Source organism: Zootermopsis nevadensis, unplaced genomic scaffold (genome assembly GCF_977971745.1).
Source record: "Zootermopsis nevadensis isolate Lab colony 2312 unplaced genomic scaffold, Znev_1.0 Znev_ptg000023l, whole genome shotgun sequence".
Taxonomy (NCBI): Eukaryota; Metazoa; Arthropoda; class Insecta; order Blattodea; family Termopsidae; genus Zootermopsis; species Zootermopsis nevadensis.
In genome coordinates, this window is record NW_028259155.1 from 7674485 (window position 1) to 7691829 (window position 17345).

General features: G+C 37.7%; 1 protein-coding gene across 7 annotated transcripts in view; it reads right to left on the bottom strand.

Moving 5' to 3' along the window:
• The window catches only part of Zir (dedicator of cytokinesis), an 83030-nt gene that overhangs the window by 24067 nt on the left and 41618 nt on the right, over positions 1-17345 (bottom strand). For 3 of the 7 annotated variants that reach the window (XR_015536720.1, XM_087354576.1, XM_087354575.1), the window contains exons 30-40: positions 17156-17308; positions 16231-16389; positions 15324-15500; positions 13293-13553; positions 11646-11740; positions 9215-9386; positions 7318-7498; positions 4975-5120; positions 3961-4087; positions 2295-2421; positions 1932-2097 (exon numbers count right to left, since the gene is read on the bottom strand). Coding sequence is in view for 6 of the 7 variants with exons in the window: in XM_087354576.1 (XP_087210702.1) it covers positions 1941-2097; positions 2295-2421; positions 3961-4087; positions 4975-5120; positions 7318-7498; positions 9215-9386; positions 11646-11740; positions 13293-13553; positions 15324-15500; positions 16231-16389; positions 17156-17308 (1755 nt within the window). In the remaining variant the exon portion in view is untranslated. Of the gene's footprint in view, positions 1-200; positions 2098-2294; positions 2422-3960; positions 4088-4974; positions 5121-7317; positions 7499-9214; positions 9387-11645; positions 11741-13292; positions 13554-15323; positions 15501-16230; positions 16390-17155; positions 17309-17345 lie in introns of those variants that run through there. The other 4 variants (XM_087354578.1, XM_087354577.1, XM_087354573.1 and 1 more) reach the window with 2 other exon arrangements.

The window sequence follows — 17345 nt, forward strand, 5'->3', positions numbered from 1 at the left end:
CAGAAGACAGAAATCTTCATACTCATCGCCCTGATGATGGAGGCAGTATGACCTCTGAAACGTTGGTAAACATCGACCAGACTACAAAGCGCAACAACCCAGAAGACAGAAATCTTCATACTCAATGTTATGAAAACCTCAAATCTTACAATATGCAGGAAAGTGGATGGTTCAGAATATATAAAAATCCTAAACCAATCTGACTTCACAATCAGATGTTTATTTAAAAAGTGATAAATACAACAAAGCTTGACAAATTTTTGATCACGTATCATATGAAAAAGCTAAAATAAGGCAGAAAACATATTTTGTCATTCAGATACACAAAACACACAGACACCTAACGATGCTGATGACTAGTTTAATAAGCACATTGCGTTATTCACAGTTCTGAGTGAAAACGCAATGAAGTTCACGGTAATTATGCACATTTCAATAGTCCAGTTCTGTTATTACAGGTCTCTTTACAAATGTATTTTATGGAAAGAAGATCATGGCATAAAATATTTCCTTTATTAATATCTAATTTAGTTTAATGTACATTTAGTGAGGTACGTTTAATTGCATTTACAGCTTCGTGTAAAGTAGCACATTTGAAGCCAATGAAACGGAAGCCAACGGATTACTGGAAAATTTAGAAACGGGCTTACACGATGTGGGTACATTAGAAGGACGAAAATGCACGAACTCCTAAAAGAGTTCTGAATACGGAAACTGGAAAAAGATCACTTGGACATCCAAGTGAAGACAGTTTCAAGTACAAAGTTTATGCAAAAGTTGAGCCATGTTACATGGCCCTTACTAAGGTAGAAGCAAGCACAGAGGGCAGTAATACATAATGTTCTACAAACAAATGGAAAATCGGTGACCGATCAATCTCGGGGAGGTGTCCGTTCTGCCAAGACAGAACTGTATGGTGCCCGCAGAAGACGAGAGGTTCCCTGAAACTCCATTCAATGGAATTATCTATGAGATTCCATAACTTGGGTAGGAATTGCACGTTTATTGACACTGCTCTGAACTAAATTTATTAACATTTCTGGAAAGGTTTCTCCGCTACTTGACCTCCATCATCATACAAATACATGGCATGGGGGCAGAAGAGACTTGATATATAACAACAAAATGAAAGTTTGTAGTAACTGCCTTGTCAGTCAATTTGGAATATTTTCTATACTTCTTACAGTTTACGTTTTTCACCAACTTCATCAAAAGCTAAGATCTGATAATTCTGAACTGACTTTTTCACAGTAACGTCACAGGAGAAATATGCTACGAGCTTTAATGCGTTCGCGGTGCTTACAGACTTACGCCTCTCTATATGTTCCTCTAGTATGCTATTATAGTATGATTTTCAAAATATATTTGTAGGGCAGTAATACCAACACTTTTTATATTCCTGAAAGGAACGTCTGTATCTTTTATGGTGCTGTAAAGTAGAACGCATATCTGTACATTCTTATTTTATAATACTGCAGAAATGGCAGATTTTTATAACCCTGAGGGTGTAAATTCTACATGAAACAGATTTGCTTATGAACTGACAACATCTTTTACGGTAATAACACAAACCGATTCAAGAATTAAATTACTAAAACAAGTGATCCAATACTTATAAATCAAAGACTTGTACTACAAGTGTTGAGATATGGAGATTAGTTCATCAGCCTACATATTTTTCTTATGCATACATAAGTGTATTAAGATCACGGTCACGATTTTGGCTACGTCATACGCAGAGTATATTCTGCATTCAACCCCACTTCCACTCATATGAATGTTAACTAGCAGCATTAAAAATATTAAGCAAATAAAACTATATAAATATCAATAAATATGTCATGTTCACTCTACTTTATAAAACAGCAACTTCTTTTATAAAACACAGTAAGTAATGCATGCACGTTATTCTCAAACACGTAAAGGCTCACCTCGCCAGCTTATCGATTGATACGTGACAACCTCTCCACATTGTTTACTGTTATCAGAGGCATCAAACGACCGGTGAAACGAACGTAATTTCTCTCTAGTTCACGCTGATAGTCCCTCTGATCTGGACCAATCAAATTTTTATTTTTTCTCAATGCATCTGCACATCTGTAAAGGAGAAACACACACATATATATATAACAACAAATATGTATTTTGTAACATATACATGTCTGTTTCACATGAAGTCGAAACTTTTCAGAGCTGCGCTCAGGACACACACACACACACACAAAGTACAAAAAAAATTATCCACAGACAGACTTTTGAGGTTGAGAAGTTATTCTAATATGTAATATTATTACTTTTTTGAGAAATCCTTGAAACATAGCCGCAGCTTGTTCTGTAGTTTGGTTGCAGATTTTTGGCTATCAAGTAATTCTGAAAGGAACACTACAGCAATCTCCATTGGTCCTTGATTCACAGTCGTACCTGCACAAGAAAAGAAACACCACGATTATTACTTTGTAGGATTTGAGGTTTTCATGGCGGTGAGTCTGAAGATGGCTGTCTTCTGGGTTGTTGCGCCGTGTAGTCTGGTAGAAGTTTACCGGCGTTTCAGAGGTCCTTCTATTTAGTGCCCTAATGAAGGCACCAAGAACCTCTGAAACATCAATAAACTTCTACCAGACTACACGGCGCAACAACCCAGATGACAGCCATCTTCAATTATTACTTTCCTTACTACATTTGTTCATCTTTCAGTGAATTTTTACAAAATTCTCTTAAAAGTCTCCTGTAAAAACTGATTTAGGGGATGAATCAAACTGTGACAAGGTGACTTCCTTTAACCTGAATCTAGCCAAATGTAAGGTCTGAGTTAATGTACTCACGTCGTAGTACTGTAACGCCAGGTGGTCAGACCTACTGCGCACCTGAGAAGCAGCAATACATCAATGGAACCACTGTCACAAATTCCACATGACCTTCTATGGGACTGAGCCCACGACTCAGTTGGGAAGAAAGCGTCTAACCACGTGACTTGGGATGCATCATACAGAGACATACACACACATAACGCGAGAATATACGAGGAAACAGCCCTGCTTCTTTGGTCCCTGCATTTCAGTAGGTTTGTTATATAAAGTGGTTAATGTGCTGAAATAATATTTAATTTTAAAAATTTAATATTGACAGACTACAACTGGGGTAATCTGAAGTTGCAAGAGAAAATACTGTATCTTGAATACGAACGAGTAAAGACTGTCCTCAGATAAATGATGTTATGTGTATCCATGAACCCCGACTACGGCGACAGACGGTCCGTCGTCATTCCACCAAACACCAACTCCCACTCCTATTTAACCCAGGCTTCCACACAGTATTTTATATGCATTTTGGGTGCTTACAAGACTTATCATAATCATCTAGCAGTCACGGACCTATTCCAGTCTTCCCATCCAAAAGCCTCTTTAAAAGATCATCCCGGGGTTTGTTAATCCACATGGTTTGTAATTTTTTAATACTTTAGAAAGTCTGTCTGTCTGCACTCTGTCAAACATGTTAGATGCAACTACTTCCATTTTTCAAAATGTTGTAAAAAAAGGAATTCTATTTTTAATTCTTTAAATATCTTCTGTTTAGTTTACAGTTCATCCAAGCACATTTCTCTGTTATTCTCATGAATTTCACTTCAGTCGCTGTACCTGTGGTCTTGTTTGCTTTCACTGCCCAGTTTTCAGAGGTGCTTCTTAAATGTTGGCGAACTTACATCTTCAAAAGTAGTCACACTGTGTTAACCCTCTGAAGCCAAAACTCATCTAAATAATAATTACGAATTCAGTCCATACCACAAATAAATCGCAACACTCACCATTACGAAGATCGACTGCTTAACGCCTTTTTAGGAAATCATCAGTTTATTGTGAGAATCATATAAAACCCATAACTACAAAATCCAGAGCTGATGACTATTAAAGCTGGTGGTACACACAGTTACCAATAAGGTTAGTAGGTTCGAACAGTTCCTACCTATACAACCCTGAAGAACCATCTGAAGAATCTTGGGATCAGGTGGCTCCTGCTGCGTCGCTTGTGAAAGTTCCATCGTCTTCTTTTGCATGTCTTCGATTGCAACCTCAATGGGAGTCAGGACAATCTGCATATACACATATATTTATAAAGAAAAACATTCTGTCAATATACATTTCAGGCAAAATTAGTACAAGAAAATATGATTTAAAGTCATGCCCAGATGTTAAGAATGAGGTAATATTCCAAAATACATTTAAACATTTAAAATGAGAACAATAAATTAAATTTTGGTACAATAAGCATCTTTCTATATTAACAGTTTAAACAAGACAGGTTTTCTGTATAATAAACCGCCATAAATATACAGAAAACATTTAAATTTATACATATTTAAATGATACCTGATATTTTTGAGAAGAGTACTATTCTAAAACATAAGTTTCACTTATAAATTTTATCTAAACCAATATTAACAATATTTTAGTTTGATTACTTAATATACCGATTCACACGAAATGAACATGTTCATTTAACGTGATCGAACTTCAGAGTACTCAGTCTCGATATCACTTACTTGCTGTGCCGTATGTTCCACCTGTCGATTAAACCTCGAAGGAAACCAGTGAAACGAATACTCTTTATGTTACGATCTTAAAGGACACTTTTTTAATGTTAAGAAATTAAATAAGTACAGCACTGAAACACAATAATACTGTGTCTCATTTGTGTCGAGGCACACAGTTCAAAACTGAGCATTTGCCACGCCACTCATCCGGCCCACACCTGACTTCGACAGTGTAAAACTAAACAACTTCGGCATGTGGTTATAAATGGTCATTTGTTATACAGATCCTGCTTAAACCTTACACACATTTTGTTAGTAACTTCACCAATGTAAGTACTAGAAATAATAGTATTAGTTAACAACTGAAGAAGAAAGGGGTCAATGCAAGAAATGGAATGAACACGTTTCAAAATCACAGATACATTTCATGAGTTTTACTGCTTTACCTGTTTCCTGTCAATTACTTGTATTCTGGTTTTCACATAAGGAAAATGATTGGCCGTGGTAAGTATGGTCTTCCTTTTGTATTGTTCATGTAATTCTCCATGTGCTCGGCCTCCAGGCGTGAACGGAGTGGCGTACACAAACCTCTCTGTCGGACAGATAAAAGGAGCTTATATTATATAATTTCAGGATATTACTACGATTCTCTATTCCTTCAATAATAAAATTTAATTCTTTTACAACAAGAACTCAGCTAGAATATTTCTGACGGTCTGAGTTTCCGGGTAACATGAGTGATTTGGTGGGGGGAGGGGGAGAAGCAAAGCGTAAAGCAAATAATACATTCCTACATACTGTATATCAAGCATGTCAAACTCAAAGGCTAACACGGGCCAAATAAACAAGGTTTAAGTTTATGTGGGCCGCAAAAAAAAACAAAAACTTCAATTTTCATAGAAACGTAGGTTTATTTCGAAAAGTATAGTATAAAAAAAGGAACAAGAACAACGATAAAATTAATGTTTTCTTCCTGACACTTGGCATCTCTTCTCTGCTACTATCTTTCCTACTTCGGGGGAAATCTTGTTCGCAGTGATTATTTTCAAAACTGATCCAAGGTGAATGTCAGTAATTCTGGATCTGACAGGAGACTTATTTCCTTTCATAATTGTAAATAACTGCTCACACCGATAAGTACTTCCAAAGATGGAAATAATTTCATATGCGAATTTTCAAGTATTTTCAAACCTGGCAGGTAAATATTTGTAAAATCCAAGCACGCCAACTTCACTGAATTTTGCCTTCAAATTAAGTTACGAAATTTTTATTAAAACGTTTCTTACATATCGTTATATTGGCTGGGCCGCAAAAATATTCGTTGTGGGCCGCGAGTTTGACATGCTTGCTGTATAATAACGATACATTTCGTACAGATCGATGGATTCCTGCAGTAGTTCGTGGCGTCCCTTTTTCTGATAAATTGGTCATCAGTTTTACTAGAACAGCGACTTTTATGACTCCGCGATCTAAATCCTGCAAGCATTCCTTCATGAAATTTCAGATTTATGAATACTGATTACTCAAAACAGTGAGCTGTTCATCTATATATATGCATTTCAGATTTCAGGGACTTAGTGAATCGAAACTAGGAAACTCAAATCTGACTCTTTGCAGGAACACTACATGGATGCACAACTATGTCACTAGTACGAGCATAGAATACATTACAAGCAGATATTCTTGCGTTATTAAGTTTATGAACATATGGCAGAATATAATTTTTTTGGCTGATTTAATCAAGAAGGTCTAGATCAACAAGATGAGTAATACGGATGGAAGAGCAGAATGTGCTTATACGATTGTGGTTCAAAAACCTGGTGGACGCAGAATACAGTGGATTCTGATTAATTAGGATACATCAAGACTAGAACATGTCGGCCCACTTAAGCGACTGCCGCAATTATGCGAAGTTCCACGTAAAGAGTTTAAAAAGTTTGTTCTTTAAGATTTGTCCCAAATAAACGACTGTCCTGATTAACTGATGGCCCAATTAACCGGAATCTGCTGTACTTGGATGCCTGAAAATTAGCAGGTAGGATGATACTGAAATGAGCATCAGAGATGTGGGTTGTAAGTAAACGTATTTAAACTGATTCAGGGCAGGGTTGAATGGTAGGTTTTAGAGGACACTGACGGATCTTTCCTTTTCATATCAAAAGGGAACGCACTGAGCAGCTAAAACATCTGTTAAGTACAGAGGAAATATGGAGCAGCAAGGAATTAGTAGAGTACTGTGGTGAATCAGTGAAAAACTTCTGCTTTAAAAATCAAATGAACTACATGTCTAAATTGACAAATGAAAATAACCACATTTGAAACAAAACTGAAATGAAACACAAGGATGTATACTGTCCACATAAAATCCAGCATATTAGTTCAAGGTTAAATACAAAGCTTGACCAGTTATGTACAGTAAAGTACAAAAGTTATCAACTGTCTGATTTACTACAATACCGCATTTGATGTTTGAATTTTCGAAGCAGTGTACTGTAACATGTTACATCCTGTAAGACTTGAGGTTCTCACAGCGGTGAGTATGAATATATCCGTCTTCTGGGTTGTTGCGCTGTGTAGTCTGGTCGATGTTAACCAACGTTTCAGAGGTCATACTGCCTCCGTCATCAGGGCGATGACGCCCTGATGACGGAGGCAGTATGACCTCTGAAACGTTGGTTAACATCGACCAGACTACACAGCGCAATAACCCAGAAGACGGATATCTTCATGTTACATCCTGTTTGCAGTGCTGTATTTTACTATATTTTGTCATAATGAATTGTACTTACTCATATTAAAATTTCTATCAAAGTGTGTGACACGGTGTCTGACTTCATATGCTTCAAAATATGGCTCCACATAAGTGATCTGAATATACGCTTTCTCTGGGTCAAGGCTGCTTATGTCCACGGCATTGGAATCCTTGATGACGATGATGTTTTCTGTTTCAAATCTTTCAGCATAGAAGTTCTGAAAGCAGAATACTAAAAAATTCATCTCATCTTTATTATATCTTATTTAACATTCATACTCTTAACCATGGCATTAAATTGATATTACAAGTTAGAATAGAGATGTCAGTCTGTGAAGAAAATTTTATGGATTGTAAAACTGTGTGATTCAGGCAAGATGAAACTGTTTTTTTCTGCAACACTCACTTGCACAAACAACTGAACTGGTCACCGGCTAACCCACAAGTCCAGAAAACCCACTTTTGAAAATAACAACAACAAAAATGCAGGTAAACACACTATTGTATGCTTGATTTAATTTTCCCCAAGAATATCAGGCAAGTATGAACTCTTTGATGCAATTATAGTTCACTATAATATCTTTTGCACCCAGAGTTACAAGCCAAAGTTATTTCTGGACTTGTGTTCTTTTTACACTGCATGACTCTTGTGGTTACGAATACTCTGTCACTGCAGGGATGACCTATTTACGTCACTGTGGGTTTAAATGGTTTCTCTATGGCCAAAACTAAAAGGTAGTAATAAAATACCATGAATCCAAGACTCATGTCATTTTGCTACAAAACAGACCACAGATAAGGACACTCATGTGCAGTACGGGCTCAGATTGATGTGATTCTTGAGGTGTAATTTATTTTCCACTGGTTATTGGTTGGCAGCAACACCTCAGTTCTCTCTGAAAGTGGACTAACAAGATTTTGCCCACCCCTTCCCTTTCAATCAATCCTGCAGATTTATGGTTCTTGGTAACAATAATGACTTCCAGATGCAGCAGAACCACAGAAAACATCAGGATTTATCGCCTCCAGAATACAGGTAGCCCTCGATTTAGGCCCGGGATGCGTTCCTGGACGATCCGGCGTAAATTGAAACTCTTCTATAATGTAAATCAATGGGAAGTCAGTGACATGCATTCCCAGCACCCAAACATTGATGAGTAATATAATGTCAGTACATTTAAAGCTCTGAAATAACGAAAATAAAATAAAGGGAATTTAAAAAATATATTCGTTGGTCCCTGCGATTGACTGCGATTCTTTCATATGATTGATGTGTACAGTCATCTCTGTTGTTATGTGATAGTTGCATTCATGTAAGACACCGACCTATATAAAATCGCGTAGTAAAAATAACCCCGGTACCTCCACAGAGATTAAATTAGTCCTTTGAAAGTTTAAAGCGCCAGGAATGAAATTTCATAAGAGCGAACTCACATATGCAAAAGTTTGCATTTCACAAACAGCTTTTACCGATTCATCGATCTCATTGGAGCAAATTCGCGTTAACGAAACGTACGTAATTGCAGAGATGACTATATTTATAATTTTTATTCAAAATCAGCGATGTAAGAATTACGATTTAGTATAACAATCAGTACGAGATACATTGTAAAATGTTATAAATAATAGTAAAATATATTTTTTCCACTTTTTCACTTGCTGGTTTCAAAATCGGCATTATTCTGAGACGGCGCAAATCGAGGGTTACCTGTATTTATTACCTACTGTTCTTGTGTAAGCACTCACCTTACAGTGCATGATGACTCCTCAGATCCTTACTGGGCATGGCATGGCAACTACCAACTTAAAATCTTTCTTAGAAATTTTCAGTACCATCTGATAACACATTTACATCAACACTACTGTACGCTGCAGCCCACACTTATAATGTCAGACAAGTCAAAGTTAACAGTCCCAAATCTTTAGTTACCAACCTCCAAACGACTGAAAATTTCTGGAAGTTTAGTGAGGGTAGGCTCCTTATAGATGAATTCTTCTCCATTTAAATCTCCAAACTTTGATCCATAGAAACCAACACGAAAATAAGTGCCAAAAACTCTCTTGCCTTGTAACTGTTCCACCCTAGTGAATGCTTCCTGTAACTTCCTGAAATACAAAACCTATCGATTAATGACGTTAAGGTTAGGAAATGTTTGAGACATGAGTGGCAAGTGCATGAATAAAATTGAAGATCTCTTGTTAAACCTTCTTGTTCTGGTTTGTCAATAAATTATAACTGTGCTCCTACCAAAAACCACCAGAGCTGTTCTGTCAACACAACTTTCAACTGCCAGTTCATTTTCATTCACGAATCATAATACGAGGGTGTTTCAAAAAGTAACAGCAAATTAAATATTTTGAGATATATAATTTAATTAGAGATACAAATCATATGTCATTTTTCCGCATAATCACCCTCCTTTTCAATACACTTCTCACACCGTTGCACCAACTTCTTTATTCCATCAGAAAAAAATGTTTTTGGTTGTGCCTTCAGCCAGGAATGCACCACTTCTTTGACTTCGTCGTCATTCCCAAATCTTCGCCCTCTCAAAGCTTCCTTCAGGGGTCCAAACACAAGATAATCAGAGGGAGCAAGGTCAGGGTTGTATGGGGGATGCTGTAAGATCTGAAATCTCAATCTCCGAATGGTGTCAAGAGTTGCAGCAGCCGTGTGAGGGCGTGCGTTATCATGAAGGAGGAGAAGAACGCCTTTAGACAAAAGTCCTCTGTGACAGCTCCTCCTCCAAAAGTGCGCTGTATCGGGCACTATTCACTGTTTCACCCTTTTTCTGATACTGTTTCACGAATAATGGCATCGGCGCGACTCATCTTCTCATCAGTGACGGCTGTGCTGGGATGACCGGAGCGTTGGTCATCACGGATTGATGTTCGCCCATTTTTAAACGCATCTACCCACTCGTACACTCTTCTCTCGCCAATACAGCATTCTTCTATGAATTTCACGAGGTTTCACACCCTCCGACCACAAAAATCTGATGATTGCTCGCTGCTCCTCTACGGTGCAAACAGCTAAGGGCGCCGCCATTTCGTATATGCATCCCTTCCAATTAAGTACGCCACGCCATTTATTGGGCGGTGTCAAAACCTTCTCTAAGAATATATCTTCCCTGTGCGGGAGTTTGAAATGGCTGGGGTATTCGTTTTGTGAAATATTGTCAATTTGCTGTTACTTTTTGAAACGCCCTCGTACTTTAATAAGGTTTTGTGATTTTTTAACATAAAATAATGAATGAAGATGGATGTCTTCTGCAGTAGTTTACCATCATTTCAGAAGTGCCTGCTGCCTCCATCTACAAGAATTATGTTAGAATCAAAATAATTTGAGAAACATTTCTAGTATAAAAACAACTGTAACTGAAATGTGGTGTTTCTCAAGATGTGCAACAAAGCATGTGGTTTCTTTATTTCTCAGACAGACTAAATTTAACAAACATTTCAGTCCATACATGTGTAACATGAAGATGTAATAATTAACGTTGTTTTACACCATAAAATTTTCATACATTAGCTTCGCCATTAAAAGATACAAATATGATAACTCACACAAACACTTTCCTTTCAAACCCTGAGTAAACAATTATGTACTGAAACTGAGAAGTATGATTAGAGATGGTGAAGACAGAGTGAACTTTGCTGACCTGTCAACAGATTTTAGACAACAGCATTTCTTAGTTGGATTTGTGTTGAGTGACCTTGCTGCAGTGTTGGATATTCAGTGAGTTTCATATTTAATAATACTTGCAGAGATAGTAACAGACAATCAAACCAGAAATTACTTAATAGATATGAAGCTCTTGTGGTGACTGAAACAAAAGGCAACTGTGGACACAGTCAGTCAGTCGTCACAGTCCATACCACTTGACCTGTCATTGAACTGTAATTTTCTATGGCCTACTTTGTCACAGTATGTTTGACCTTACACCCTGTCTCAATGCTAAAGCCGATCTGCCCAACATGTGCCTTACCACAGACAAACAGGATGCAGTACTGTGCCTCGGACGAGGCCTAGCTCATCTTTAACTGGCTGCAACACTTGCAATGATTATGGGTGGGGACCAATAGGAGGGCTTGGGCATGTCGTGGGGCAGTATGACCTCTGAAATGTTAGTGGACATCTACCATACTACACGGCGTAACAATCCAGAAGACAGCAATCTTCATACTCACCACTGTGAAAACATTTTAAACCTTCATCAATAAATAAACTGAATGACAGGTATAATATAACAGATTAGGACTTAAGAATCTCCATCTTGATTCATAATATTAGTCAGGATATAAAAACACATACACATAACCAGTCCCTGATAATTAACTCAAGAAGTCAAAGTTATTACTTACCCATGTATGTTTGCAAGTTTCTTATAATCCTTATTTGCTTCTGTTATTGGTATTAGTATTGAGTAAACATCATTTATTGCTTCATACATCCCAGCCTGGAAACAAAATAAAATACTAAATTTACCAAACAAGTGAAGTCCAACAGAAATCCAATTAAATTACGTAAATTATCACAGAACAATGCTCAACAGACGCAAGCCCAGTGGATGGCTAATGACAGAACTTGGCATCACAGTTATATTTCAAAGTTTAAGAAATCCACTATGCAGTAGAAGAACATATCATAGAGACATTAATGATTCAATGACCAGGGATTACGTAATTTTTAATAAGTTTCACATCTGAAGAAATGTTGCTAACTCCAGTCAGACACTGAAGAAAATGAAGCTACATACAATTGGTCCGGAGAATTATATGATCTCAAACTCGGTGACTGAATAGGACGCATGTTGAATGTTCACAATGACAATGTGGTGGTCAAATACATGACAAATAATCACCATTAGGCATGTTTCTACTCAGCATCTCACAAAATATTTGGCTGCAACTGAAAAAGTATGGCTTATAATTAATATTTAGCTACAGCAAGTAAAATCAATTACACTGTCGATTTTTTAATGTTAAGTATAGAGAAGATGTCACATACGAGGTGCGATCGGAAAGTTTCAAGACTGTGTCAGTAGAGGGCGAACCGGATATAGTACGAGCTTCTGCCGCTAGGGGGTGCGGCCTACATTCATAGTGAATCAGTGTGCCAGCCGGCATCATCGAATTAGCATTTGTTTCTTAGTTACGGGCGTTTTGGTAGTGCATTACACCGACCCTCCTGCGATTTCGGAATGGCGGATTTTCATGAACAAATCAAATTTTGCCAAAGACTCGCCAAAACGGCTACGGAAACCTATGAAATGTTAAAGCAAGCATTTGGGGAGTCCGCAATGGGTCGTGCACAAACTTTTGTGTGGCATTCACGTTTTAAAAATGGCCGAACCTCTGTCGATGACGACCATCTTCGAGCACAACGCCCGAAAATGTTACGAAGATTCGGCAGGCCATTCATGAAGATCGACGTCGTACCATCAACGACTTGTGCGACATTGTTGGGATAGGCTATGGGACCTGTCAGCTGATTCTAAAGGAAGAACTCCACATGCGACGCATCATGACAACGCGCCAGCGCACACCGCCCCCAAAGTTCGGCAGTTTTTGGCCTCAAACACCATGGCCGTCATCCTGTACCCTCCTTATTCTCTGGATTTAGCTCCGTGTGACTTCTTCCTCTTCCCAAAGATGAAAATTCAGCTAAAGGGAAGGAGATTTGAGACGATAGAAGAGATTCAGGCAGAATCGCAGATGGTGCTCGACAGGCTGACAAAGAAAGATTTTCAGGGATGCTTCCAGGCTTGGCAGCGGCGCTGGGATCGTTGTGTTCACTCCCAGGGGAACTACTTCGAGGGTGATGGATGAATTTAATACCTGAGATAAGTGTACGGGTTTTTATAGGCGCAGTCTTGAAACTTTCCGATCGCACGTCGTAAAATGAGGGATTTTCCTGTTTTCAGTTGGTTTACTTTAGAACTCTATTCTCACTTCTGATACTGGAATAATGTCACAAACAACTTCCAATGCACCTCAGAAGACACTCACTGTGTGAAGTGAACGGGCTGCCTGCTCTAGCAGTCCTATAAGACCACTCTCTGTAAAATCCTTGCCAAGACACACGCCCTCCTCCTCCGGACTTAACACATCATCGGATACTGCGCTTTCTTCCAAGGCGTTTGGAGTTACTTTCTCAAACGCTACTGCTCCAATGGGCAGGTGAGGCTCATCCTCCAGCATATGCAAATATTCGGCCACAAGCGCGGCACTGTGCACAAGGCACATGGCTGCTTCTGTGTGATTATTGCGCTGCAAAGGCAAATCGCTACATCAGCGCAACATAAACACAGTTTTCTCAGGATGGATGTCATACTACAAAACCTCATCATCTACATCAACACTGTAAATGTAAGCAGCATTAGCATAAGGTTATTTTCAGTGCAATGAAAAATGATTAAAATTGTTTTTTCCCCATAAAAATCAAATCATAATTTAACCATAAGAATGTTGAAGTAAAATAACACAAGAAGAAGTTCACACAGTACTTATGATGCTTTTTTTAAATGCTTTCCAATCACACAGGCAGTCTCACACACGCAAATCATCATTCATTATGCAACATAGGGATCCATCAATGTGTAAAATCTGAATTAACCTTGATTTGTATTACTTAAAAGTTCATAGATAAAACATCAAAATTTAGTGGCATCAACACACATTTGTAATGTTTAATAAATACCATGTAAAAGTGAAGCTATGTAGGTGTATCATCCAAGACTACAGAAAATTTCACATTTGTGGCCCACAGTGGATCATCCATTACCACTATCAAACAGAAAAATTAAGCACATAACTTTCAGTCACCAAGTTATTCAAAGAAATTACTGTGGTACAGAACAAAACTAAAAATGAAAAGACAATATCAACTTTAATTTCGCATTTGTGTAAAATTAAAATAAATTAACGAATATGTTGGTAATGAAACACAATAAAGTATTCCAGTGAACCACATTTCCAAGTGTGCATCCGAAGTTAAAATGACCACAGTACAGGTAGGACTCGGTTTACGCCGCTTCAATTTACGCCTGCTTCACTTTTGCGCCTCTCGTAGATCACGATTGGAGGGGGTGATGGATGAGTCATGACTCTGCCTGACTTCCTAGACACAGATGGTCCCGACATTGTAATAAAACTATAATACAAAATGATAAACTACAAGGAGCAACATCCACCTTCAAGGCTTATTACTTACGGACAACACTCAAGGGAATATCTGAGGCTATTCAAGTGTCCGATAATGTCACGTTGAGAGGCTACTGGAAGTCATACAACATCATGAAAGGAATCTTCAACATTTCAGCTGCATGGAGTGAAGTGTCAAAGTCATCACTAACAGTGAAATCAATGCAAGACGCTGTTGCTCTTATTAATAAGGGATGCGAGATCTTCTGTAGCAACGACCCCAACTGGGAGCGGAGCTCAACCGTAGGAATTGAGATAGTTCTACAGCCATACTATAACTTATTATCAGCAAAGAAGAAAACCAAACAGATATCTATTCTATCGCTTTTTAAAGCAGTAAATTTTCTTTCTTTGTCTTAAACATTATATAATTTTAAATTTGTAAATTTCATCAAATGAAACATTTTTCAAAATCTTGGAACGGAACCTAATGTATTTACATATGTTCCATTATATTTTTGCTTCAATTTACGCTGCTTCATTTTATGCCGGAAATCTCAGGAACCTAACCCCGGCGTAAACCGAGTCCTACCTGTACTAAAATATAGTATCAGAACAGAATGTGACCAGAATATGATTTATTGTACTTATTCAAATATGCTGGCTGCAGTGGGCAGCAAACATGGGTCTTGGCTTGTTTGGTCACGGATATGTAGGCCACTTACGGCATGGGCATTTTTGTGAGTTTTCCATCAGCACGAACCATTCTACTCACAACTGCTATTATTCTCTTGTACAGGGGCCAGTCAGTTAACATAAGGAATTATTTCAGAACAGATTCTGGGCAGGAACAAAGATAAGATTAACAAACTCAGCAGTGCAAGTGTGTGTACGTACTTCCATATGTTTCTGAGCCATGTTTGCGAGCCACGTGAGACGAAGATCTGGAGAATTCTGATAACCCTTGGCAATTCGATACATGAGATCCATCAGCATCTCTGGGTCCTCTTGAAATTCTTTCATCTTAACTGTGTCTGACAGTATCATATGCAAATTAAATACAAGATCTTTGACCTGGCAGACAAAAGTAATATTCAAGTGAGACATTTATCTTCCTATAAAAAAAGTAACTGAACTGCATAAATACTGAACGCTTCTCCACTGCATAAAAGAACTAAAATATTCCTCGTCAGTTTAATAACATTAAGAAATATGGATGTTTCCTTATGAAAACGAGTGGACAAAAAGTCCCATGCAGTGAACAGGAAGCCCATATCACATTTTGACATCTGTTACTGATTTTTTGTAGATTATTTACAAAGTTGTACCAACTACAGAGGTACTTGAAATTTTACTGAAATACACTGACAGTAAAAAGTGGAAAGTTTTATTAGTTTTAATTTGTATAAACACTTCTGTCTGTAAACATTCCAAAAATGTTATTTTAATAATTTTATACTCTTGAATTTACAATGTATGTATATATTTTGTGCCTGGTTTTTGTAATTATTTTTCATTAACATGCATCTGTTACAAAAAGACTGTGTCATGATGCACTCCAGTAACTGTCTGAGTAGGAGCGAGGCAGAATCTCCTGCAGTGTTGGCACACTCAGCTTCTTTGACAAGATTTAAACCTGGTCAACTTCCGAGTACACATCAGATATACCACGTATTCAGTTCACGCGTCAGATGAGAGCCACAAAACTGCAGGAAAATTTGCCCAGCTAATGACCTGATCATAAGACTTCAAAGTTACAGTGCACTTTCCGAGTTTCCTGAATATGAAGAGAAAGTGTTAACACCTGCTCTGGAAATGTGGTGTCTTGCAGCTCTGCGTCTTTCTCCGCGTACACTAGGATTGTCTTCAGTGATCGCCGTAGAGACTCTTCACTGAACGTCGAACTTGTGCCAACTAATGAACTCAATGACATTGTGACCTGCATCTTTACTCTTGCAAAATTCTGAAAAGTGACAACACGTAATATTTACAATTAACCAAAAAATGTACAAAATAATATATGAGCATGAACACATTAATCTGTATTCATGTAACAGTGTTTTACAAGTAACAGACATTTCAAATTTTCAGATTAAAAATAATGTACAATTTTTGCAACAAAACCCAATTTATCTATTTCTTGTTGCACAAATCTCAAAAAGAAGACGGTCCAGTCACTGCAAAGTGAAACCACACTCTGGATACACTACAGACATGAAAGTGAAAACCAGAGCAAAGTACGACGTTGAGGCAGCGCAACATAAAGAACAAATCCTCTATTATGACGTAGTATACAAGGGATACATTACTTTGCGTTACTTTCAACATATCTCTAACAAAAGTTTTTGACATTTAAATGTTTTAAACTGCTAATGTTGATAACTGACTTTTAACAGGTAATGTTTTGACACGTCAACTGCATCTGTAATACTAAACTACACCAAAGATGATATGAACCAAATATATAGGTACTGAATATTGAAGTAGGTCTTGTGAGGATGGAAATGCATTTGTTTGTTAGTCAAATTAGCAGTGTATAAAGGTAGTTTATGTAATGCAAACTGCACATCATGAAACATCTTCAGAACAAATCACAAGTTAAAAGAACTGAGGCCAGGCTGGAAAGACTGGACTCTGAATTCACATCCAACTGATCCATGAAATACAAATAAAAATAAACATTAGACTATAATTATACTGTACAAACGACATGTCAACACAATACGTACATTGCCAATCTCAAAGTTCTGTCTCATGAGAAGATACAGTGAGGCTGAGGCCTGTGAACGGACATTGCTCATACTGGAGCTGCAGTGCTTGAGAAGACGCAGGCACAAATCTGCGCATTGTTCAGTTTCTTCATCAAACAACAGATTTGGAAACTGTAAAGAGAAATATCACATTTCACATACCTAATAC